At 47.2% G+C, this 25,639-nt stretch overlaps 1 protein-coding gene across 2 annotated transcripts in view; it reads right to left on the bottom strand.

Annotated features, from left to right (window-relative positions):
* The window catches only part of DTNB (dystrobrevin, beta), a 202,114-nt gene that overhangs the window by 1,651 nt on the left and 174,824 nt on the right, over positions 1-25,639 (bottom strand). Inside the window, exons 13-14 of one of the 2 annotated variants that reach the window (XM_010565882.1) lie at positions 8,146-8,305; positions 1,700-1,789 (exon numbers count right to left, since the gene is read on the bottom strand). In XM_010565882.1, the coding sequence (XP_010564184.1) occupies positions 1,700-1,789; positions 8,146-8,305 (250 nt within the window). Of the gene's footprint in view, positions 1-1,688; positions 1,790-8,145; positions 8,306-25,639 lie in introns of those variants that run through there. The other variant, XM_010565883.1, reaches the window with a different exon arrangement.

The raw sequence follows: 25,639 nt of genomic DNA, 5'->3' as shown, positions 1-25,639 counted from the left end.
CACAATGCCTGCAGCTATATTGGGCGAGCCTGGGGCTGGAGGAGGTGTCTATTCTCACAGCGTACCTCCAGGACAATATGTGTTAAATCCCACTGACTCTCATCAGCTGAGGATAACTCATGCTTTTCCTAATTTACACAAATGAAATGATTTCAGATACTTTCAAGGGAGCCTTCTTTAGTATCTGCATATCCTCAAGTAGGAGAGTAATTAATTCCATTTTCACTCCCTTGTGAACCATAACTGCTTTGCACGATCCCCGACAAGCCTGAAAGGGCTGTCAATAGCGCAAACCCGGGCTGTTTGCATTTGCCAAACTCTCAGGGATCTCAGAGGAGGGCAGGAGCATTGCAGGTCCAGCCGACGCTTCAGCTCTGCCACCAGCCACCCTGGACCAGACCCTGGGCTCAGCCGTACCGCTGCAAACGCACTCCTCTATTAAAAGCAAAAAATAAATTACTGCAGACATCTGTTTTGGGCAGAGGGTTTGTTCACTGGGTTTCAGCCTAGCAGGAAGAGAGCTGTGCGTCTCGAGCATGGTGATTTATTGAAGAAACACACAGCCCTTCACTGCAATGGCACCAGCGGTGCTGCTGTCATACATGAAAGACTTTATTAACTCACAGCTGCCTTTGCAGCCAAGACACGGGGTTTAGACTGGGTGAATTTACTGCTTAGCAGTAAAATATCAACCCGGTTTATAACTGTGACTTCTCCATTAAGGGCAGTGGAAACAAAAAGCCTAACTGGTTTTAACATGGAGTTTGATAAGTTTATGGGGGGATTATGAGATAGAGCAAGGGGTTGGGGGAGGTATGAAACAGAAACCATGAGGTTCAGTCTGAATACAGAATGCTTTACTTTTTTCTTAAGAGAAGGCAGCCCACAAACAAGCTGCTGGAATCCTAAATGGTCATATATTCCATCGCTGACAAAGCTCGAGAGTCACAGGATGTGTCCCTGGACTATAGCAGAAGCTGCTCCTGTCCCATCAGGGTGTTTACTTCCACTGGCCCAGTAAAAAGGCATGAAGGGAATAATTATCTTTCTGCCACATTGCTGTTTAATCCTTTGTTGCAATTGGCCTCACGTACATTTACTATATATTTGTGATTACGGCATCTAATGGGGATTCACGGCAGAGGAGTCTCACCTGCTGCTCAAGTGTCGCTGTCACTAAGCAATACTTTGGGGAGACTCACTCACACATCTGCCCTGGCTTCTGACTTGCTGGCTTGTGTTGTTAAGGAGCTCTGACTTCCAGAAGTGGGACTGGGAAGTGGCACTTCTCCTGCCTTGTAAGAGGTCCAGGACATGCCTGCAGGGTACTCTGCAAAAGCTGCTTAATGCTGTTATATATGCACGATCAATACGAGCAGGAGTGTGGGAGCTAGATGTGAGTCTGCTTCATGAATCACCAAACGGTGCTACCAATCAGCCAGGTTTGTATCTGCAGAGTATTGCCTTAACTATCAGTGATAAAAATCAATGGAAAGCCTGTTCAGGAGGTATTTGGAGTTCTCAATGATGTTAGCTATAAAGATTATTTTTCATTTTATCATTGAAAAAAATGAACACATAATCTCGCATTACGCTTTAAGTAGTTTTTATAAAATATAAACCTAAAGACAAATCTCCAACTTGTGGCTTCAAGCTCTCCTTTTTCTGCTGCGCGATGTGTCGCTACGTTAACTCTTACCTGAATGAAGTTCCTTCACCAGCGATGACATGGTGTTGGTGATGGAATCAGCTGCTACCAGCAGGTCGTTGCGGAGGTTCCTCCTTGTACCTGGGAGCAGAGCAGACACACAAACAGCAAGGATTGCACATGCCGCACTGCCACTGCCCAACCTCCTCGTGCCGCGATGCTCGGCCACGCGTCCCTCACTGGTCCCCACCAGTGTCCCCATCTCGGGACAGAGTTTGGATGCCCCAGCCCTGGCCCCATCAAAGCAGCTCGGCTTAGCAAGAGATGGTGATTTGCTCTGGAACAGCCCAGTTCTGCTTGGCTGCCTGATTGCCTGTTTGGCTAATTAGCTATCACACCACTCTTCTCCTTGACAAGGACAGCGCTCGTACGGCAGCTCAAGGGCAGACGCTTCTCTCTCCATGACAGGAGTCGCTGGGCGCTGGCTGTGGCGCAGCTGATCCACACATTTTGTTTGTGCAGAGTCGTTATCGCTGCTGGCTTCTCTGTTGCAATCGATATTGCTCAGGTTTGAGCGGAATAAAAGATAACTTTATTCTCGCCCTCTGCAGAGCTCTCCTCTTGCGTCACTGGAGGAAGCAATCCTCTTCCTCGGTGTGCCACACAGCCGGGGGGCTGGCACCTTGCTGTCACCCACAAGACATTGCCCAGTTCAGTCTGCACACTTGTCTTGTGCGAGCCTCTGCTCAAGGGACCTGCTCACCCCATCAGCAACGTGAACATCTGCCACGGCTCTGTCGGAACGACCGGGACCAGCCAGGGGCCACGATCTGCAAAGGAACCGTCAAACCGGCTGCTGCCTATAAGAGAGATGAGTGAGGGCAGCAGGAGCTGCTCCATGTTGGGGATAATGCTTATTGCCTCTTGCTGATGCTGGGAAGATAACGATCTCCTTCACCATCTATTCCGGTTCCCCGTGCCAGTCCCTCCGGCAGAGCCAGCCATATTCTCGTGGCAGAGCATCCATCCTGACGACCGCAGCCCAATTCTGCGGCGCTCCAGCGCCTGCAGATGCTGAGGACGTGACTCCCCGTCCTTGCTGAGCCCCCTTTCCTCCGGCACCTTTTTGTGCTGCACTGTTTCGGTTTTATTTGGAGGCTTTGATGGCGCGGAGTCACGTTTTCTGCCCTGGCAGGTGGTCTGTAGCTGCAGTTTCTCAGGTTGCGGAGCCAATGGCCCCGAGCTGAAACTTTGCTGGGAGCAGGTCCCTGTAAGGGTTCATTGGCCCCAACTCAGCCATCCCCGTGCTTTAACTGCTCACAGAAAATGGCTTTAGGCAGTCTTTTATCCCACACAGGCACCAGACGTCCGCACTGGTGTAGCCGCCAGGAGCATCGCTTTGATGCTGAGTGTCTGACAGTGCTCTAAGATCTCGGCATTTGGGACCCCGTCCTGCCATTTAGTCCAGCGAGGGCATGAAGACAACACGTGGAATTGCCGGAGACATTTGATGTGACATTTTGCAGCTGTACTGAACTGCAGTAACAACAACTGTACGTTACACGTTTACTTTTGTTTGAAGTCGGGTGTCTCTTTCATTCCAGACGTGCTGCTTTAATCTCCCAAATGCTGTGCTGGCTTTTACTCCGTCCTTGGCTGGGGTGCTGTCAGAGTGCCTGCTCCTACATTTTGCCTATGGATTTTGGTGCTGTTTGAGCACTGCCAGAGCGCGCTACTGAGCTGACGTGCTTTCCATCAGCATTTTTTTCTTCCAGGTTAGGTTGCCAGCTGACCAGCATCATGCCCAAGGCAGCAACAAGGCACTGGGTGTTCCTGTGCACGTACAAACAGCGTGCAATTCCCGGGAAAAAGGCAGATCTAGGCCAACAAGTCTGGGACCTCTGACTTAGGGGACTCCTCTGCATACAGAGGCCACTTTATCCAGGTCTCTAGATGTTCCAAGTCCTGTCACTGCATGTGGCAGTGAAGCACGGCCACCACCCTGCCCGGCGTTACTTTTGGGCGTGAAAGGTTGTAAAATTCCAGCCTGTCTCCCCTGTGAAACAGATGAATAATGTTAATGAGCACGTCTGGACATGTACGTGCAGAAGCCACCTGAAGCCCTCCTGGCTGGTGGCATTCAGTTATTTTATTATGTGAAAACATAGAAATTTTATCCTGTTTCCTGTGTTCTCCAGTTGCCTTGATAGCACTAATTGTGCAGATTGCCTTTCCGGAAGGATCATTCCAGGAAATTTATTACAGAGTCTGTTGACCACTCTTTTCTTACAAGGGTTTTTCCAGTAGTTGAATAAGCCACCACTGTGGTTATCACGAGAGGAACTTCCACCTTTCTGTTGCCAGCAGCGGATCGTATTTGCATCTAAGAAATCCTGAGGGACTGTTTTCTTCTCTTTCAAGATGATAAACAGCAGCATTAGTTTTCTAATTAGATGGTGGCCTCTCTATCTGACTATTTCAACCAGAATACCATCTGGACATTTTATTCTAATACTCTATTACTGCGTTCTCTCTCTTTGTCCAAGTGAAAGATCAAGAGATCACCTATGGAAGAAACTTACCTAATCTTAAGACTATTTTATTAAAATCACTGGGATTCAATTCTTTAAAGGTTTCCTTCTCTAGACCTTCCCGCACTGATGGGGAAGCTCGCAGAAGACTTGTGCCCTGGGAGGAAAGACAAGACGCTGACATCCCTGCCCGCTCCCGGGTCACAGCAGCAAGAGGTGGAACAGCACTGAGATCTTCACTCCCTTTTCCTCCTCTCTCCCACTGTGACATTTTATAAGAAGCTGGTGGATAAGCAAAAGTTAGCAAAAATAATTTAAATTTTTTTGTTAAAAAATGCTCATAAAATAAGTGTACTGCAGGCATTGCCTATAGCTTTTTGCTTCTGGGGAGCTGTCACCCACACTGACACCTAGCTGTTGTCATGTGGCTGCTGTACAAATCCTTAGCCCAGCCCTGAATAGTTTCATACAACACCTGGTTCGTTGCAACATATATTGCTGTAAGGTGTTAAAAACCTAGAAAAAAACAAGTTTTCACTTTGGGCAATATCAACAGGTCCTGACGAAGACTATCGCCTTATGAACCAGTCATTCAGGTAAAAGGCATGAGTAAACCCTTGATTAATTACATCAGCTTCTACCGGAGCCAGGAGTTTGAGGAAGACAGTGATAGTAAACCGTGCAGAGAGAAGTTTGCTTTGTCATGGCTTTTGCCTGTATCTCCGAAGAAATAAGCAGATAGATAAGAGAGCAAATTTGGATGCCAAAGCAATACTGTAAAGTGAAAAAAAATCAAGTAGGACAGTTAATGTACTACTGTAATCATGTGTTCATTACTCCTAGCAGCAGAAAGGAGATAATTTCATGTCTTTGTGCTCTCCTAATTAAAAAAGGAAAGGGGAAAATGATGAAGCAGATAGAGCAGATTTTCCCAGTAACTGGTAGGACTCATTGCGCTGCTGTTCCACTTTACGCAGCCTGGAAAAAGAAAGCCAATCTGCAAAGGGGGGAAGGAGAGGCAGCTGCCAAAGAAATCAGTTGAGAGCTCTCGGCTGTACCATCAAACTTGTTGTGGAGATGAAGAGGAGGCGACTGGACCACCCACAGCAACAGATGGAGTGTTGTGCCTCTGGTATTTGGCATCTTGCCTCCCTGGAAATGCCTGCTTCTGCTGTCGTTTCTGGAAGTGTTTAGAGAGATGAGGAGCTTGTTCCTACCGATGGGATCGGAAAAAGACATATCCTTCTCACAGAGGAGTTGTAGATACTTGGTGTTTTCAGACTGGATGTCCTCCTTCACCTGACCCGTTCACCGGCTAAAGTTCTGGAGAACAAGCAACAGCCTTTCCCTCTACTGAGTATGCTGGGGGCTATGGGCTTGCAGTCCTTGCGGTAGCACTCCAGGCATCAAATACCAATTAAAAGTATTCACTGATACTTCCTGCTCCTCTGCTACCATTTTGTAGTCTCTTTCCTCACCTCCTTCTGGCAGCAGCTCATTTAGGCAAGGAAGAAGATCGTTCTGGAAGGATATGTGTAACGAGAAGCTGATAAATGCAAACTGTTATTTAAAATCTGTTTGGTTTTGAGATATATCTTCAGTTCTGGGAAGTTTGTTTTCATGTTTTCTTTGTTTTGAAAAGGAGACCATCCATCTGACAAAGGTATTTGACACTGATATTCACAATTTTCCCTACCCAGAATGAGAAAACAACACCTCCAGTTTTGTGACTCCATATGATACAACCTGTCATCTTTTGAAGAAATAAACAACCCGGCCTCTGCAACAAGATGAGGGCTCTTGTTTACTGCAAAGGACCAGCACACAAGAGAGGCTGCAGCACCCCGGCACTACAGGCTCTAAGATGTCCAGTACCCGGTGGGATTTCCCACGGAGTACCAAGAGGTCCATATGAAGAGTTGCTGCCCACCGGTTGCCTCTGCGCGCAGACAGGTGAAGTCCTTGCCAGTGCATTAGGGAGAGGTGGATTTTCTGTCCTTCTTTCTTTTATTGTCAATGAGAAGAATATAAAATACGCTGGATGTCCACCTCCAGAAACACGGATCGTGTTCAGAAACAACCTCTGTGTCTGTCAAAGGTACCTGGGGAGACCAGGTCCTGCTGCTGTTTTTCTCATAGCTCTACATCCCAGAATGCTTCTGGAGTACTAAAGATGAAGAGTTCTGGACCAATATGGGCAAAAGAGAAGAAAAGAATGCATAAAACCCAAGTGACACCACTCCTGAGAAACAGAGTATGGGCACCCGTTCCTACTGGGAATGGCTTCCTTCACCATGAGCAGAGCTGAAGTAGGTAGGACTGAAGAATAACTAATTTCCCCCTCCTTTGCAGTGAGATGGTCCCTGAAGGTAAAAAAAATATTTGCCAAGATTCTTGACAGCAGACTGACAGTCATGTCTTTGCTTGCCGCCTTCCAACATCGCCAGATAGTAAAGCCTCTTTGGTATTTGAGGAAGAGGCAGTGGTCTGCATTGGGCTGAACAAGTTTCCATTTCATCTGGTTTTCCAATTTTGGAGCCCTTCTTGAGCCAACAATGGCTTTGACATGGAAAAGTTTGACTTTTTTGAAACGCGTGACTGTAAAACTTTTTTTCTTTTTTAAAAAGCAACAGCAGCTAAGTATAAACTCACACTACCTACAGAAGTTGGGGAATAAAAATATGTATGTCAACTGCTGCCCTGATTTTCTATAAAGCACGATAAGCTGTATTATTCACAAATGGACAGCTTACCCATTTGATCCAGCCACACTGATTTTAGCAAAGAACTGAAGGACAAGGTGGTCAGACAGGAATACAGCTCAAACTACCTGATAATCCAGCACTTCTTATGTCTACTTACGGAGCAGTTGGCAGCAATGAGTTTAGGCCAGAAAGTGATATTTTTTTCAAACACAGAGCGGAGTAACTTGTAGAAAAGCTGCAAAAGAAGGAGCTCCGAGCGTTGCAGCAAGAAAAAGTTCATTGTCCTATCTGTCTTTCTGCTTCTTCATTATGGTCTTTCTCTCTTCTCTTCTCTTCTCTTCTCTTCTCTTCTCTTCTCTTCTCTTCTCTTCTTTTCTCTTCTCTTTCCTCTCCTCTCCTCTCCTCTCCTCTCCTCTCCTCTCCTCTCCTCTCCTCTCCTCTCCATTTCTCATGTTTAGCACTTTTTTCTTCTTGTCCCCAGAGGGCTGCTGCACATCTGTGTCTCCAGCAGAGCAAGTGAGCCATTCTGCAGATGTGCACGCCAGCCAACCACTCCGTTAGGAACAGCCTTGAGCTGTGCTGCAAAATTTCAGCTTCCTTTCTGCCTCATAACCAGCAGAGAGGCAAGTAGCTATTAGTTAAATACTCTGGATAAGAGGCCTGCTTGTTTTCTTGCTTTTTGTCATTAAACTGTTTTTTTCCTCTTGCAAATCATAGCACAGTTCAACCACCAGATTTGTAAATATGACCAGTTTTTAATATCTAACTGTTAAATTACTTGTGGGCGTAACTTTCTGGGATGGAAGATCCCTTCCCCGGAGGGAAGATCACCATCACAGAAATAATTTCATCAAGTTATAAAGATTAAAAATGTGTCCCCAATCTCTTTGGTCTAGAGCACAGGAAAGGGATTCATAATTATTGTCTCGATATTGGTGAGTTACGCTTTTGTTGTATACACAGAATCATCGAATCATAGAATGGTTTAGGTTGGAAGGGACCTTGAAGATCACCTAGTTCCAACCCCCTGCCATGAGCAGGGACACCTTCAACCAGATCAGGTTGCTCAGAGTCCCATCCAACCTGACCTTGAATGGTTCCAGGGATGGGGCAGCGACCACCTCTCTGGGCAACCTGGGCCAGCGTCTCACCACTCTCAGCATAAACAATTTCTTCCTTATATCTAGTCTGAATACACACTCTTTTACATGATGATGGCAGGATTAAGACCAGGTGTGGTTCTGCTCTATGTGATATTCACCTTGTGTGAAAGCTTCCTGCACATCTCCCCCGACACCTGCAAGCGAGTCCTGCGGGACGTGAGTTGGGGTAGAGCCGGCGGAGGTGGATCTGACGGGCATGGGCATGGGGCGGCTGGCTCCGTGGGTGGGCGAGGAGTGTGCTGAGCCTGCTGCTTGCGCCTGCACGGGAGACACGAGACACAGTTTCCAAATTTTTAACTTTTTTTTGGGTCAATGTCTAAAAATAATTCTGTAAAAAAAAAAAACAACATAAGGAAAGACGCTTCACCAAAACACTCTCAATTTGAGTAATGATGTGATGCATGATTGGTAGATGTTGTGGGAGGACCCCGCGGTGGTAGCAAGCTGGGCGCAACGCATCATGCGTCGGCCTGCAGCACCCAAGGTTGTGCTGCATGTGGTGCTCGCAGCCATGCTGCCTCCGGTGCAGGATCTGACCCATGGCCTCCGCACCACATGCTTACTGTGTCACTGGTCAAAGGTCAGGTTGGAAAAAAACCCAGGAAGGCATGGAGTGACCTTCCCAGCCGTGTGCTCCAGAAGGACCCATCAACTGCTTGGCATCTGCTCATCCTTCCCACAGGCAGCAGTGAGGAAACCCCCAGAGCTCCGCAGTGCCACTGAGGCTCTGCGGAAGGTCCATCCCCTTTTTAGATTTATTTTTATATGTCTTATATATTTCTACTTATTACTAAAATAGTGATTTTAAATCTTTTATTTTACATTTTCTCCAGCCAAACCCACCCCATCTCTGTCGTGCTGCTCCAAGAGCCTTGCGAGCAGCTTTGCATTGTGGGTGCTGGTGCCTTCCTTGAGAAGGCTTCTGGTGCTCCCCTACAGCCCTGCATGGATGGCGAGCGACAGTCCCAAGGGTCTTTCAGGTATTGCCTATCTATGCAAATGCTGCTGAATTTCATAGCAAATCACAAATAAATAGAGAATAATTTTTTCCCTGTGGTTTGAAGGCTCAGAGGAAACTGTTGCAATACTCACTCGGGCAAAACTCCCACTGGCTTCAAAGAAGATGCTGCCCCAGCAAAGCCTCCGGAGCACAACCTGAGGTTAGGCACTGGAGCGATGAGCCCAGAAAGGAGAGGGACTGACAAACGTATGAGGACGAGATAAATACAGGAGACTACATGTACTTACTGGCTCCGTGTTTTCAAAAAAATAATCTCACTTAAGTACTCGGCATGTGGTGCCAGCAGGAGAGAGAGCAAGGAGGCATTCACCAAACGATGCACCTCGCTGGGTATTTAAGGACATTTGCAGAGAGCTCGGTTCCCCATCTCCCTCCTCCGGCTGTTCATGCAGGTGTGTGCAGCCCGACCGGGCCCCCCATCCCCGGCAGTCGCTTGCTCCCCCAGCATCCATCCTCACCGCCCGGGAGGCAAAGACATCACACTGCCCCGCAGCATCAGCCATTACTTACGAGAGCTTTGAATGTGCACAGTATTACTTTATTGTTCATAATCTGGTTGTTCTCTGCAGCCACTCGTGTCTGTCAACAACCTCTGAACCCTCTTGCTCAACTGCAAAGTTATTAGTGATCAGTTTTGTCTGGCTTTGCTAACAAGGGTTTATGATCTGTGACTGTATTTATATTTAAGCACGGTCCCTATGCTGCTGTTGATTAAAGGAAAGCTACTCATAAATAATTACACACGAAGGGCATTAAAACCGTACAACTGCTCTGAGCAAATACCTGGTTTGTTTGTGCCATTTGATTTGTCGCCCTTTTTTAAAGCCTGTTCATCGTTTGCTCCCTTTGACGTGCATCAGTTACCAGGGCAACCCGGCCGGCACAGCGATGATGCGGCACGGTGACACTGCCGGCACCCCACACACCGGTGGCACCGCCGGCACCCTGCACAGCAGGTCCTCGCACTGCCACAGGGCATGGCATCCGTTGCCGGCATGTTTTACCCGTGCTCATGTTGAGCGCTGCCCTGCTGCAAGGTCCTGCTTCCCATGGGAGCGCCCAGGAATGGGATGCTGCTCGGGACCACGTGGGGATGGCTGCAGCTCCGGCTAATCCCTACCAGCCCAAAGTTGATATTCTTATTAACATGAAAATCTAGTCATGTGTAAAATTGTCATTTTGAAACTGTATTAATAATAGGGGGATGAAAAGAAGTGAGTAAAACGTTCTTGTGACACGAATGCGTGCAGAGGAGAGGGCTGCAGGGGGAAATGACGTCTTTCAAAGGTAAAATCATTAGAAAATGCACATGCCACACCAGCAACTTCACTTCTCCACACTAAAACCTCAAATAAAACCTTAAAAAACGACCTGAAAATGCACATAAACAGGCAGGAGTGTCTGAATTTGCATAAATTTGTGGCAAGACGCCTGCCCACCACTCGGCACTCCCAGTCCAGCACGTGGGATGCGGCAGGGTGGAAGCGGCAGCGTTCATCCATCCCAGGGCTTTGGTTCAGAGGAACTGGCTCATTCCCTCTCCTCCTCCCAGACCGAGCGTCAGCCTCGGCAGCTGCTCAGATGAGGAAAAACAGCCCAGGTGTAAATTAAGACTGAAAACCAGGAGGCAACCCAGTGCTGACACCCACATCGGAGGCAGCGGCCGGTGAGCCGGAGCTCCCCGTTCCCCAGGAGGGAGCCAGAGGAGGGTGTGGGAATATTTGATGTTTTGAAGTTTGTTCCCCGGGTTGCACCTCGCGTTGTGGGACCTCGGCACGTGTTCCTGTTCACCACCTGAGATCTGCTGAGGGTGGCAGGTGTGAGAGGGATTAGAAATGAAAAGCCATCTAGAGATTTTGTTAGTTGGAAAAGCAACGAGTTCAATTAATGGAGTAAGACCTCACCGCTGACCTCCTTTCCCCAAAACACATTTGCCTAAGCTGTGAGGGGACAGCTTTTACCCTGTGCGGCAAACTCGACCTGTCCCACCCCCACATCTGGCCCACGGTGGTTTTTGCAGATGTGCTCGCTCCTTGGACCAAGGGGAGACCCTGAGCCACAGAAACGCTGATGGGCTGGCAGTAACAGCCGGGAGAACAGCACCCACCCCATGCACACGTAGACTTCAGCCCTTGGGAGAGGGAAATCTTTTTTTCACTGTCATTTATCCGTGAGACACACTGTCTACATTTATATTCTTAGAGTAAGTGCCCAAGCACTCTAATTATTTTTTTTAATTTTTTTTTAAACCGCTGGGCATGCAGATGGGCCCTGCTGATTTGCATACTGCAGCCACCGAAGCAGAGGGGCTGGGAATGTCCCTCATCTGTGTGATGACGCGGTTCCTGGAAACCGTAGTGATTTTGAGAACAGCTTGTGAGGTCGCACACAGACAACATATTTCCACGGGGAGCAGTTACAGGGCAGAACTGCGTTTCCCTGCTGCTCCTGTCCTCATGCATGCTCATGCTCCCATGCTCAGTGACTCTACGTGATGCACTCAGTAGTCGAAGGAGGATCTGAAAGTTTTCGGTTCAGTGAAGTCTTGAAAATCACCTTCACAAGAAACATGCACTGTCCCAGCCTGCCTGCTGGAAACACGGCTGCTGCTCAGGACCACGGGGCTGCAGTTCCCAGGCTGCTGGTGCTCCCAGAGATGCACTGGGATCCCACTGGCTCCAGAAGCTGCGCTGGGACCCCAGGGGCTCCAGAAGCTGCGCTGGGACCCCAGGGGCTCCAGTAGCTGCACTGGTGGATTGGCCCCAGACAGCAACTAAGCACCCACCAGCCACTTGTGCGCTTCCCACCAGTGGGATGGGGGAGAGAAGTGGAAAAGCAAAAGCAAGAAAAAACTCCTGGGTCAACCTGGGATGGACTTCCTAGCCAAAGAGGGATGTGCCTCTCACTCCTGGTCTAGAAGATGAGTGAAAAAACAACTCCTGGCCAACACTGACACTAAACCTTCTTGTGCAGCATTGACCAAAAGGCAGGTGGGAAATGCCATGGTCTGAGCTATACCTGCATGTGCACAGCATGAGCAACCTTGCGGGGGCTGTTACAAAGCCCTCCAAGTTTATGTCTCTAGGAGGAAAGAAAGAATCTGATCAATTGTGGATGATTTCTTGGGAGATCTCTCTGAGGCCACAGTTCCCATCAGACGGCTGCATTTTTCATGGCTTGAACCTGACATAGCCTGAGCATCAATGGAGCTTTCTCAGGCCAGTACAGGAACCAGGCATGAAGAAAAGTAGCAACCATCACTGCAGAACTTAAAACCCAGAAGTAGCACTGGCATCACAAGCACAATGGACAGAAGCTTTGGAAAGGAAAGGAAGAAAGACTGAGTCCAAAGCAAATGTAATGATGCATTCACCAAATTACAAGTCAGCAGAAGTCAGTTCAACCTCAGCAACAACCTCAGGGTGTGTGTGTGGGGTGTTCACTACTGACATACTTTGGGTAAGACTTTCTGAACACACTCTGTGGGTGATGTGGAAGCACAAAACACTGTTGTCTCCAGTGGCTGGATGTACTCCCAGCACGAGCATACGCATAAACAAATATCCACAGGAGAGTGAATGGGTGCTTTTCTGGGCCAGGGCTGCATGTGGTTCTCTAGCACCTGGTAATACTTGTTCTTCTCTAATTCCAGATAAAATAAAATAAAATAAAATATATCTATTCTACATATTGATCTCTCTTCTTGTACTTTATATAGCCATGTAGTCTTAACATGTTTGTGTGTTTTCCCCCTGTACTGAATGATGAGTCCTGTGGAAAAATGATGCATGTGGAAAAATGGTATATGACCTCTGACTGTGATGCACATACATACAGAAAGCAGAAATAAGAACGTATGAGTTGGCGTTTCCTAACCATTCACATTATTTGTACTGCCCCTCAGCCCATGGCTCTCAGGCAGCGTGTTGCCTGTGGGACCCCGATGGCATCTACAGCCACAAGGAACTCAGAGGTTGACTCAAAGGAGGATGCTTGAGGACATGAGTAAAAGCCAAGGACACCAATGGTGACAACGAGCCTCAGCAACAGCTGGGCTCACACTGCATGGCATGAAACCAGCCCTGTCCTAGAAAGCACTTTATCTACTGAGAAAGCAAGAAAGGCACCTGGGGCGGATGGCGAGGGAGCAGCACAGAGCCCTGCCAGCAAAGGCAGACACCACACGACCCACGGGCGCTAGGGCTCGGGGCGAAGGAAGCCGTGGGAGGACACGGCTGGTGTAGCTGTGCCTCTGCAGATGTGCGAAGTGAACCGGGACAGCCCGGAGGCAGCACGCGACCGTTAATGGGTACGCTGTGGGATGGCTGCCAAGGCATCACTGGGGCGGGTTCAATAAATCACTCTTGCAACCTTCCTTCTCCAATGGCTGAAGGCAAAGGGAGCGAAGGAAGGAATGAGGCAAGGTCCAATAAATACTGGAGTTGAGGTTGTTCCCATGGTTTCTGAAGCTGTTGAAGTTCAACATGAAGTTGAACAAGGCCAAGTGCAAGGTCCTGCACATGGGCTGGGGCAATCCCAAACACAGATACACAAGCTGGGGGCTGACGGGATTGAGAGCAGCCCTTCAGAGAAGGACTTGGGGGGACTGGTGGATGAAAAGCTGGGCGAGACCGGGCAATGTGCGCTCACAGCCCAGAAAGCCAACCGTGTCCTGGGCTGCATCCCAAGCAGCGTGGCCAGCAGGTCGAGGGAGGGGATTCTGCCCCTCTGCACCGATCGGGTGAGACCCCACCTGGAGTCCTGCGTCCAGTGCTGGGGTCCTCAGCACAGGACAGACATGGACCTGTTGGAGCAGGTCCAGAGGAGGTCACAGAAATGATCAGAGGGATGAACGTCCTCTTCTACAAGGAAAGGCTGAGAGAGTTGGGGTTGTTCATCCTGGAGAAGAGAAGGCTCCAGGGAGACCTTATTGCTGCCTTCCAGTACCTAACGGGGGCTTATAAGAAAGATGAGGACAGACTTTTTAGCAGGGCCTGTAGCAATAGGACAATGGGTGATGGTTTTAAACTAAAGGAGGTTAGAATCAGGCTAGATATAAGGAAGACATGTTGTACGCTGAGGGTGGTGAGACACTGGCCCAGGTTGCCCAGAGAGGTGGTCGATGCCCCATCCCTGGAACCATTCAAGGTCAGGTTGGACGGGGCTCTGAGCAACCTGATCTGGTTGAAGATGTCCCTGCCCATGGCAAGGTGTTGGACTAGATGACCTTCAATGGTCCCTTCCAACCCAAACCATTCTATGATTCGATGATTCTAAGTGAGCCTGTGCTGGGGCTGTTGTTTCAGCATCTCTGTTCCCCAGCACAGCAAGTGCTTCTGCAGCTTTCCTTGACAGGAAGACGGGTATACTGAGGAGCGCACGTGGCTCTGCTCCTCCATGGCCACCAATGCAGAACTCACTAGATGGGAAACTCTGGGATGCCTTTTGTAAACAGAGCAGAGACAGATTTGAATAGGTTTGTAAACTCCTCTCTGACTCTGTTGGAGTTGCAGCCTTACAAAATCCTGGGAGTTATTGCATGTTCTTCCTGGAAACTGCACCAGGGAGGACACAGAAGATGGATTTCAATTTAGAGAAACAATGAAGGAAACCTCTGACCTGGCTCCTGAAATGTTTGGGAACTGACTTCTATTTATTGGCCCCAGCTTATCAAGTCTTGTATACAAGAGTTCTGAGGTTTAACCTAAAAAAACCTTAATATTTCCTGAAGAGAAGAAGCAGAGCTCTGGCCTGTGCACCAAACCCAGTTCAACGGAGGTACAGGAAGCAGTGACAGTAATAGCTTTTAGCACGTATACAAAATGCTGTTGCACCATCACCTCCCTCAGCCCAGCAGTTTAATTGGAGGTCCCCCACTTCTCTGGTGACCTGCTGTCAAATATTCTGCAATCACTGTGACAGAGAAGAGTTTTAAAGGAGCATTGAAAAATTCAGGTCAGAAGGAGCCTCAGAGGGTGTCCAGTCCAACCTTCTCCACTGAGCAAGGTCAACTTCGAAGTGTTGCTCAAGGTCTTCTTCAGCTGATCTTTGAAAATCCTCCAAAAGGGAGATCCCACCAACCCTCTGGGCAGCCTGCTCCAAAATTGAACCACTGTCATGGGAATTTCTTTCCCACACCCAGCCAGAACCCCCCCGTCAATCTGTGACCATCACCTCTTGGTTTCTCCATGAACCTCTGGGAAGGCTCTGGCTCTGCCTTCTTCTTGGTCGCCCGTTAGGAGATGGAAGATTACAGCTGGATTTCCTTTTTGCTCCTCTTCTCCAGGCTGAACACAACCAGCTCATATGTCACCCCGACCAGAGCGTTTTGTAGAACATGGACATTAGGAAAAGCTTCTTCATGGGGAGGTCACCAGAGACGTAAGGGACCTCCAACCCTTAGAGCTTTTCAAAGCTTGCCTACGTAAAGCCATAACTGACTTGCTCCAGTGCCAGCAGCAGTCCTGCTTCAAGCAGAAAGTTGGGCTAAAGACCCCCAGAAGGCCTTATATTTCTACAGTCTACAGATGTTTACTGAGAAACTAAGAAATCTTGCTTTGCAAGAAATATACATTGATTTTAATGCATTTTGTTATGTAGCATATTCCTATGAATAGATTAAAATAAAAGGGATTGTGTATACATATAAGAACAAAGAGCTAACAGTTTTTAGATAAGTGATTTAGACAAGTAAACATCTCATCATGCCCCAAATAACTAACTCCAGAAAATACAGCAGAAACAGAACGAAAATGAAAATATGAACACATGGCCTACAACTCTCATTTTTTGTTCTGCATCTTTGCTGTAGGAGATAGAGCAAGCCAGAGGATGTCAAACGGCATCTAAGAAAAAGCAGGGGGTCTTCATTAGAAAGTGAAATGGCAATGGGTTTTTCATCTGCATACCATGCACATTTGATGTCTAATTCACATTTACCATGCTTCCCTTTGTCTTTACTTAAGAATCATGAGATGGCTCTTGAGCCCGGCTTCCTCACGTCAAGTATCATGGGGCTCAAGCTGAAGAGCTTTTATAATATTCACTGTAAGTAATTGGAGCTCTTCTCCATGCTGCAGGGCCTTTCTTGGAAACAAAAGCCCCTCTCTTCTCACCCAGGTGTTCTCTCCATATCAAGGGCTGGGGACACACACTGAACCCAGCCCCCGAAGCTGACACTGCCCATGGCTTTCTCTGCGGCTCTCTTCTTGTTCAGACTCTCAGGCCCTCTACATCCCCACATTTTCAAATAACATTGACATCACCCTGCTCGAATGGGCAGCGTAACCTCTGCTGACGTTATTGCATGTACCGTGACCACAAAATATTATGTAGCAGGGAAGAAAAAAAATGCTTTCTGCCTATTTCATCAAAAAAACTGTCAAGTAGGAAATCAAGTTATTCTTTCCATGGATGTATAGGTCATCTGTCTAGCCTACTTCATCTGTGTTTAAAACTTCACGCATATATACAACCCAAAAGCCACAAGCCACAGTGCCCTTGCATTCCTCTGCTCATTTTGGTGCTGAGCCAACCCAATAAATAGCATCGAGGAGCCTGAAAACAACAAGCTGAGACACTCCTTGCACTGAGGTTAATTTTGTTTAGAAACGTCTTGAAATATTGGGGAAATTTCTGAGTCCCGAAGAGTGCAAATATTTTACTAGACAGAATATTATGGAGTACCGCAGGCAGGTTGGGCAGGCAGCAATCCTCGGCCAACGATCAAACAAACCAACAAACCCAGAAATTTTTAACGACGAGGAATAAATGACAGAAACACAGCGGATGTTGGACAAGTTGGTTTTGCTGAAAACAGGCCTTGCCAAATAACACTCGATTTCCTATCTTGAGAAGATTATGAGTTTTATTGACGAGGATAATTATGGAGAAATAATATCCTTCATAAGGCATTTGATTTAGTAATGTGTGACTTTCTGATGAAAAAAGTGAGCAGTAGGCAGCAGCAATAGTGTGCACTCTGCACAGATTAAGCAAAAGATTACTCAAAAAATGTACCACCGAAGGGCACGTCACATTGAAGGTAATTTGGGTTTGGTCTTCAGAGCAATGAATTGCCCAAGTCCTTCCTGATGCCCCCAGCCACAGCCATGTGCTGTGCGCTTCCTCCTCCATCCTGACCACTTGCTGGCATCATTTCCTCCATATTTTTTTTTGCAGTTTTCATGCACACTTCAGTGCCCTGCCTGTCCCCACCACTGGAGCAAGAGCAATCCCCTTGTGTGCATGGACATACCCAATGTGGATGTGGAGCACCTCTTCCATTAGACTCTATCGTAGAACCAACATGCTGTAGACCTACAGGAAACTTTGCAACCATTGCCACAGAAGTAACAAAAATAACTTGTGTTTACTGTAATTTCAGGCACTTTTTCTGCAGTCGTAAGTTATGGAAGCTGCTGTTTACAAAGGTGAGGCGCAGGGAAAGGACGTTATTTGCTGACACAGAAATGAACAGCATCATAGAAAAATGAAGCTGTAAGGAAACACCTCATCCACCCCTGTGCACCACAGCTGGATCCACTCTTTTTAATCCCCTCCTGACAGATGTTTATCTGACATGCTCTTAAAAACCTCTACATTCAGGTTTTCCTAAAGTCTAAATGAAACTCCTAAATGAAATTTTCAGCAAGTGGAGACTGTGGCATGGCCCAGCCCTGTGGAGCAAGGACAGCAGCTCTTCCCTCCTCTGTGCAGCAATCTTTTCTGCATCTTAAGCCTTCTCTAAACCTGCTGTCAGTCCTCTCTTCTCCAGGTAAACAACTCTGGTCTTTCAGCCGTGTCAGGTGAGCCAGTGGCTCAGCCAAGACAAGCTTCCTTACCGACCTGCCTGGGACTTGCTGCATCTTTTTGGAGAGCTGGAGCCCAGGGCTGGAACTCCTCTTTCAGGTGGGACCACAGCGAGGGGTGGTGGAGTGGGAGGCTGGTTTGTGGGTCTAGTGAACCCCATAGTCATCTCTAGTCTTTTTTTTTTTTTAATACCATGAGAGCATTGACTCATGTTTGCTTTGTAATCCACCACAGCCCCAGGTGCTCGTCTGCAGAACAGCTATCCTTCCAGTTGCTTCGCATTTTGTATTTGCTTAGCTGATTTTCCCACGTACATACTGCATATATTCCTTCCTACATACTGAAATCCATTTTTTCCCCCTCCAAATATTCCTGCAATTTTTCAGGATAATTTTGAATTCTCATCCCCTTCTCTAAAGACCCAGCAATCTCCTCCTGCTTGATGTCAAGAGCAAATCCAAGTCCCTTGCAGGAAGGCTGAATAGTAATTAATTCAGGACAGAAAGAATGAACTATAGAGGAATTTCAATTTACACGTCTTTCTATTTTAATAGAAAACCCTTGACAACTGATCTTGGAGAAAACTTTCCCAACCAAATTTATAACTGCTTTGCATGAGGCTCATCTAGCCTACGCTGCTCCAGCTCTATAGGAGGAAAATAGGAGTTTGCTCTGGAGTAGGTCTGCAAAGGAGAACTACAAAGGGGATGCTCACCGATTGCTGCTTTTTCCCAATACACATTTACTTGAATTGCTTTAACCTGTGATAAAAATTGGAATGCTGTTCAGCCGGTTTGCTGTAAGACCGTTTGGTCTTGTCCCTACAGCTTTTGCAGAGATCAGGTAGGTGCTAGAAGCATGACGATGCAAGCTAGCACTGATGCAGCTCACGGGTAGAAATCCTATTTTCTTGGGACACCACTGGAGCCATCGTCCCCATTCCTGCTCTGCAGCCCCTTGTGCAATTGAGTACCACAACTGCAGTCACTGGGGCTGTAACTTCCCTGCAAGGTATTTCTCCAGAATTTGGGTCTGTAACGCCATTTGTGGTTTTCCTTTTTACTAGTAATTTAAAAACTATTTATGTTAACCAGAAACAGAGAAGAAAAATCCCTTCAGTGCTGCAAATGAAACTATTGCTGTTGCTGCCTGAATAATTCCAGCTCGATCGAAGAGAATGCTAAAAATAACTCAACCCCCTCTCCACAAATACACTTTGAGGAAAATATTTAAAACAGAAAATAAGGTCACTAAATCAGAGCCCCCACCAATTGGTCCTGTTAACCTTATTCTTGTAGGAAAATTGAATTTCACTCTCCTCTGTGGCACATCAGTCAGGACTATCGGCTCCAACAGGCCTCACACTGCCTGCTGCCCTTCTCCAAGAACAATCACGTCAAGGAATACATAAAAGGCTTATTAGCTGGGTAGGCTAATAACCTTTCTGAAGCATTAATAAAATCCCCTGACTAAAACCTAATGCAGGGCTGTTTTCAAGGCAACAGAGGGAGAGAGGCGTGATGCCCTCTCCCCCCCCCGGACCCCCCCGGTCCCCTCAGCGCGGGGTGGCAGCTAGCGAGCAGCCGGCTCGCCTGGACAAGGACCTCCGTCCTCCTGCAGCCTGTCTGAAGATGTCACACTCCCCATTTGCACAGGCACATGCTGCTCCAAAACACGGGGCGAGAAAAGTGCTCTGCACGGACACTGTGCTGCTGGCACCCCAACATCTATCTATGGACGTATGCACCTAGCTATATAAAATAAAGATGTATTTATATATAGAGGGCTCACATGGGCATGCATGGAGGAATGCATTACAAATATATAAACACCAACCTCCGAATCAAGGCTGCTCTGTTTTGGATCCCCGCTGATGCGGGCTTTTCGGCGATGCCAACCTAGTGATGCTAACTGTCTAACCCAGTGGTGCAGTGCAGAGTCTAGGCAGAGTCGACGGGATTATTAGACAGCACATTGCCCGTTGCACCAAAAGGTTTGCATTTAATTGTTCAAAATCACATAATTAGATTAGATACACAAAACCACCCAGCAGTACTGCGTGGGCTGTGAGACAGGCAATCTGGCGGGGAGGCTGAACGTGTCAGGGGGGCACACAGAGGGGAGGAGAGGGGGCCAAGACTGCGCAGGGAGCAGCCTTTGTTTTTAAATCACAGTGTTAATTAACAGCTAGTTTGCTTGGGAAGAAAGTGGCTCTCCCCTCCTGACCACAGCTCTAGCCCTCGCTGCAGGTGAGAGCCATGCACTGGGCTGGGGGCTGCAGACAGGCTGGCAAAACCCCCGTACTGCACGACTGCTGCATCGCAGAGCCCGAGACCGCCGGGCTGCAACGCAGCTATGATTGTTAGTGCTAAATTAAAACTGCTTTGCCAGAGTCCCCAATTCCCATCCCAAGGGCAGGGCCCTGCAGCAATCGCCTCCATCCAGGCAGTGCCCCGGGAGCCGGCAGAGCTGCCAGTGGAGTGAGCAGCTCATCCTGCGGCAGCTGGGCAGGACTCGGAGCATCCTTCTGCCAAACTGGAAGACATCTAGCCTCAGTGTTGTTTCCACCGCTGTTCTGGCAACCGCCTGGTATTACTCAGCTCTTTTTACAATTTGCTTTTTCAGCTTTAATTCTAACGCACGGATAACCCGTGACTTCAGGACAGCTATTTTACGCAACTTTGCCGTCACTGCTTTGGGAGGTATTTTCAAACCATTTACCCATCGAAGCTGGGGAGCTGCTTTGCAGTGCTGCTGAACGTGATGGCCGCACAGGCAGCCCTGCCTCCCCTGCCTTCTCCCTGCACATCAGGCAGGGCGAGTCATGTAGCAGAGCCATACACACTCCTTGCAGAATTAAACACCGTGTCTTATAAAGGAGAGAGCGATGAGGACACTTCTCCCTGGATTATGATAGAGAAAAGGGGGAGAAAGAAGAGAAAGCTCCACTTGACTTTGCCACTGGTCAGATTTAGAAGAATCCATGTTTTCCAGCAGTTACCACTGAGCAACCAAATCCTTCTTTTATTGGTACAAGAAAACAGAAGATGCGAAGCCTTCTGCTGCCCGGCTGCCGAGGAGCCCAGCCGCCGCTCCGAGACCCCCCCAGAAACAGGTCTGCTCCATCCCCAGCTCCGCCAAGTGCGAGATAGTTGTTTGAACTCCGCCATTCATGAAATGTTGTTTGTTTTCATTCCTCTCTATCCCCCCAGCTGTGGGATATAGAGCAGGGATCAGGAAACAATAAAATCTTGGTTACCACACAGAATGCCTCCTTTTTCCTAGCTCCTTTCAAAGCCTGACATTTTTGCTTTCATCCGCCATTTCCACAGTTATGGGGCATGTGCTGCCTCCCCTTCCAGTGGGGCCTCATGTGGGGATCCCGTAACTGCGCTCAATATGTACCAGATTGCTCCCCTCCCCAGCATCCAGCATCGCCTCCCACCCCGCCGCTCTGCGCTCTCACTTGCAGCAGTTCCCAGGACTCCTACAGTTTCAATTCCCATCCGATTCCCTGACCGACTTGTATTACAAAGGCTAAAAGCAAGTGTTATCTTTCAGAATTATTCGAGTTTTGTTTTCAGGCTTCTCAGTTTGCACTTTTATCCCTTTAACTCATCAGGATTGCTAACATGGCTGGAAAGCTTTCCGCCGCCTCTCCGGAGGCAAGCAGAGCTGCTCCCATGCAGGAGGGGTGGAGGAGCTGCCCTAGGCCCCGTCCTGCAGCCCCAGTGCTGGGGGGGTCTGCACAGGGTCAGAGAAAAATGCCTTAATTCTGGGAGCATCCAGACCAACCACCAGAGCCACTGTCTGCGGTGGCGGCTCTGGGATTTCTCTGTTCTGCAGACATAACTAGGGGACATGTGAAGTGCCTCGGGTCCAATTTCCCTACCATTAAAAAAACCACTAGAAAAGTTCACCCAAGCTGAGAAGGCAGACCTGCACTACCAGAATTATGAAGGCAAGCTGTAAGTCTATTTGACTTTCAGCATGGTTACACCATGGCAGCAGTGTAACACCCATTACTGCCGATCAGACGTGGGAGAGAAGCCATCTCCCCTAGAAAACATTGAAAGCTTGTATTGGGAACTCGTTCCCAACAAAGCAGGCTGTTGAGAGCGCACCTCTTGCAGCTCTGGCTCTGCACCCATCTCTCCACGAACACACAGCCTGATCAAAGTGCCTCTCGTCATTCGTGGCTACCTATGAGCAAGTGGCCATGGACCAGCCCAACTGCTCCAATACAGTGTCACCAGCAAGCAGCAGGAGGGAACAAATCTGGAGGCTACAATAATCAGCATGTTATAGCACAACACTCATCTCTGACATCTTGCTTCCCAAGATCAAGTTCCTTCTCCCTCTGCACAAGCAGAACTGCTCTTAAGGAGAGAGAATTATTGCTTGTGGTGGTTCTTGGGCAGGATACGGGTACTACGATGACGGAAGCCACCCAATTAAAGCGCTTATGGGATAAGAACCAGAACCAGTGGGTCTCTCAGGAAATACAGCTTTTAAAGTCACTGATGAAATTCTTCCTTGGTAATAAGAACATGAAGCTAAAAAGATGGTACATAAACAAGTTTGCACATGAGCTTCTAAGCAGGCAAGGGCATGTGACTTGCAAGGAAGTTGGACGCGACCCATAGCTCTGTGTAAATGCATGACAGATATTGACAACAAAGAAGTACCTCTGCAATCCTGGATGAGCTGCGCTCCCTTTTCACAAACCAGAAAAAAACCTTCCAAAGCTTGGACCTTCTGGGGGCCACACTAGACAAAAAGATACACATCTAGAAGCATACGCTTAAACACCGCATCCAAAGGATAAAGGCATTTTGGTTACCCTGATGTGATAACCATTGCCAAAGACACAACAAAGAGAAAGATAAGAGAAACAAGCCTGTGAGAAGCTGAAAAGATGGATTGTCGACTTGTGACCATGAGACAGAAGCGTGAAATCTTCAAGCCAGAACACAGAGTTGTTAGATGATGCTTAGAAAATGAACTACCAAGGAATCTGCCCCAGGCACCATGCAGTAACATGCTACAGGAGATAAACCTGGTATTTGGTTTTGTTCTCTGAAACAGTTGTCAGCACAGGTCAACTAGCAAGGCAGGGTTATGATTTGTGGCTCTGTATTGAGAAGAAAATGGGTTCTGCTGAAAGACAACCTGCAGGCTGGAGGATACAAGAGGAATTCCTCAGGGATTCATCTATTTAATATTCTAATTACGTGCACAAAAATAACTGCACTCTAATGAAACTTCCTGATGACATAAAGGTTTGGATGAATCATTAATACAGAGGCAGAATATTACATATGAACTGGAGGCTCAGAAGAATAGAAATGGTGTGGGGTACACTCACGCACAACAGAGCAAGGGTTTCTGATGCCTGGGCATATGGATGCCCACAGGATGACAACTAGTGACTGGTTACCAGGCAAGTACGAGTTACTAGTTACTAATTCCAGATAAGTACTAACTACCAGGACAATGTAGTCATGTAAGTAGCCCCAGGGCACACTCTGAAGGTATTACCATTAATATGTCCTCACCTCTACTCTAACATCCACAACACTGACGAGACACCCTGCAGAACAATGTGCATAGGATCCGGTTAGTCCTGTTCCAGAAAGAGTAATGTGAAATGGAAAATGGGGAAAGACACAAACTCTGTTTCCATCTTAGCAAAAGTAAAAATATTATTGCTACCTAAGGACAACAGTGTTGTGAAAACTCAGATATAAAAATATAAAAAGTCCTTTGGGTATCCAAAAATATTAGTCCAAAGAAGAAGTAAAACCCCCCAGAAATCGTGGTTAACGAGGCACTAGAAACCAATGGTGCTGACACTGTGATCACAGACAATTTGCATGCTTGGCATCTTAAAATCCAACTTTTTCTCATTTAGGAAAGGTGAAGAATGTAAAGAGAAAAAGATGTGTATGGGTGGTGGCACATCTTCTTAATTATTCTTCCTTTAGATATATCGTTAAGCCAGAACTCCACCATCTCAAATGCAATAGATCCATGAGATAACTGATGTGGATGGAGAGGTCTAACATAATGAAGTATCACAGCAAACGAGGGAGCAGGATGAGCTCTTCTTTAAGACCTTACTCACAAAGCACAGAAGTGAAGTTGCATGGTTTTGGAGGATTTAAATTCGAGATGAGTTTGCAAGAGTTCCCCTAGGACCGCTGCTAGTGTTTAGAAAGGTTAGACATTACAGTGTTCTTCTACAAAGTGCACCATACCCAACACAAGATTACCACCTGGACTTCAGGATGGCGAACAAAGATGAAATAACTGATGCTGGGGAAACTCGTCATTGTTCTGGGACCAGATTTTATGACTTGATTACAGCACAGTATTTCAGTATTCAGCACACTGTTCTCTGAAGATACTTATTTTTAAAGGCAGCAGGCTGGATAACTTGAACCTAAGAGTCCATGACGACTTGCTTGAAGAGTTTTTTGGCCTACTGATATCCATTTTTAATAAATCTTGAAGTAACAGGGAAATTCCAGATGGTATATTAGCATTTTCCTGGATAATATTAAAAAGGAAAAGCAGAATGATTGGGTAGCTAACACCAGTTAGCCTAATGTTAATAACAGGCAGAATAACAAAAAAAGCTGATAGGAGATTATAATAGCAAAAAATTAAAGGATTATAACTGATGATCATTAACAGGATCTTTTAGTGGGCTGCTGCGGCAAAAGAGGAGAGGAGCCAATAGGTACCGAGGGTGCTAATGGTGGTGATACTGGACTACCTGAGCGAAAAACTTTTAGACACTACATTGTAAAACAGAGAGTGAGGAGGAGAAGGTGCTCACAAGAAAAAAGCCAAACAGAGGCATTAGTTAAAGATTTGAAAAGACTAGGACACATCTACCTTCTTCGGTTACCCAAAAGTTAGTTAAGAGCCGACTAGATACATTCACAGGATGAAAATACAGAACACCAGAGATGTTTAATCTAGCAAGGAAAGGTAAAATCAAAATCAGCTGAAGCCAGATACATACATCCTGGGATGGAGACAACATGTTTTTCAACAATGTGTGATGCAGCAGTGGGATAACCTGCAATGCAACCCAACAGATCCTTTGTATAGTCATGTTTTCACGATAACATCAGAGACATTTCTGGCTCAACAATTTAATACAGAATGGAATTTTACTGGATTCAAAACATGAATTAACCAGATGAAATGTCCTATGATAAAAAGAACATCAGACTAGCTGGTGAAATGGTCACTCACCTTCAGGAGTCCATGAACTGCTCAGACCAGTTTCCAAGATGGACATCTGGACTTTGGGCAAGAAACTCAAGTGACAAGAGGGAGCCTGTAAGGGTCCATGCCAGTCTGAGAAGAAAGCCAAGAGATAAGACCATCAACCCTTCCCTAAGGAGCACTGTTACACAGTACAGCCAGAGAGCCAAGGGTCTTCTGGATGGGGACGTCAGGGACCCAAGGGCACCGAAAAGCTGTGCCCATCCTCTTCCTCCCCAGGGGTTTGCGTAGCTCAGGGCCAGCTCTGGTAGAGTGCAGCTGTGCAGGTGGCCGCCCATTTTGGTGAGCATGGGCTTGGAAAGGGGAGAGCTCAATGCGCAAGCAAACTCCGATCTCACACATTTTCTATGCCACATACTGCCTATCATCTAATCCTTAGGAACAGGTGTAGTGCATTAACCTAAGAGCACCACAAAATCTGTATGTGCAACGTAATTTTGACATTTCTGAATATTTGA

Source organism: Haliaeetus leucocephalus, unplaced genomic scaffold, assembly GCF_000737465.1.
Source record: "Haliaeetus leucocephalus isolate CR32 unplaced genomic scaffold, Haliaeetus_leucocephalus-4.0 Scaffold197, whole genome shotgun sequence".
Classification (NCBI taxonomy): domain Eukaryota; kingdom Metazoa; phylum Chordata; class Aves; order Accipitriformes; family Accipitridae; genus Haliaeetus; species Haliaeetus leucocephalus.
The sequence above is the reverse complement of the archived record's forward strand: the minus strand, read 5'-3'. Positions and strand labels throughout refer to the sequence as shown.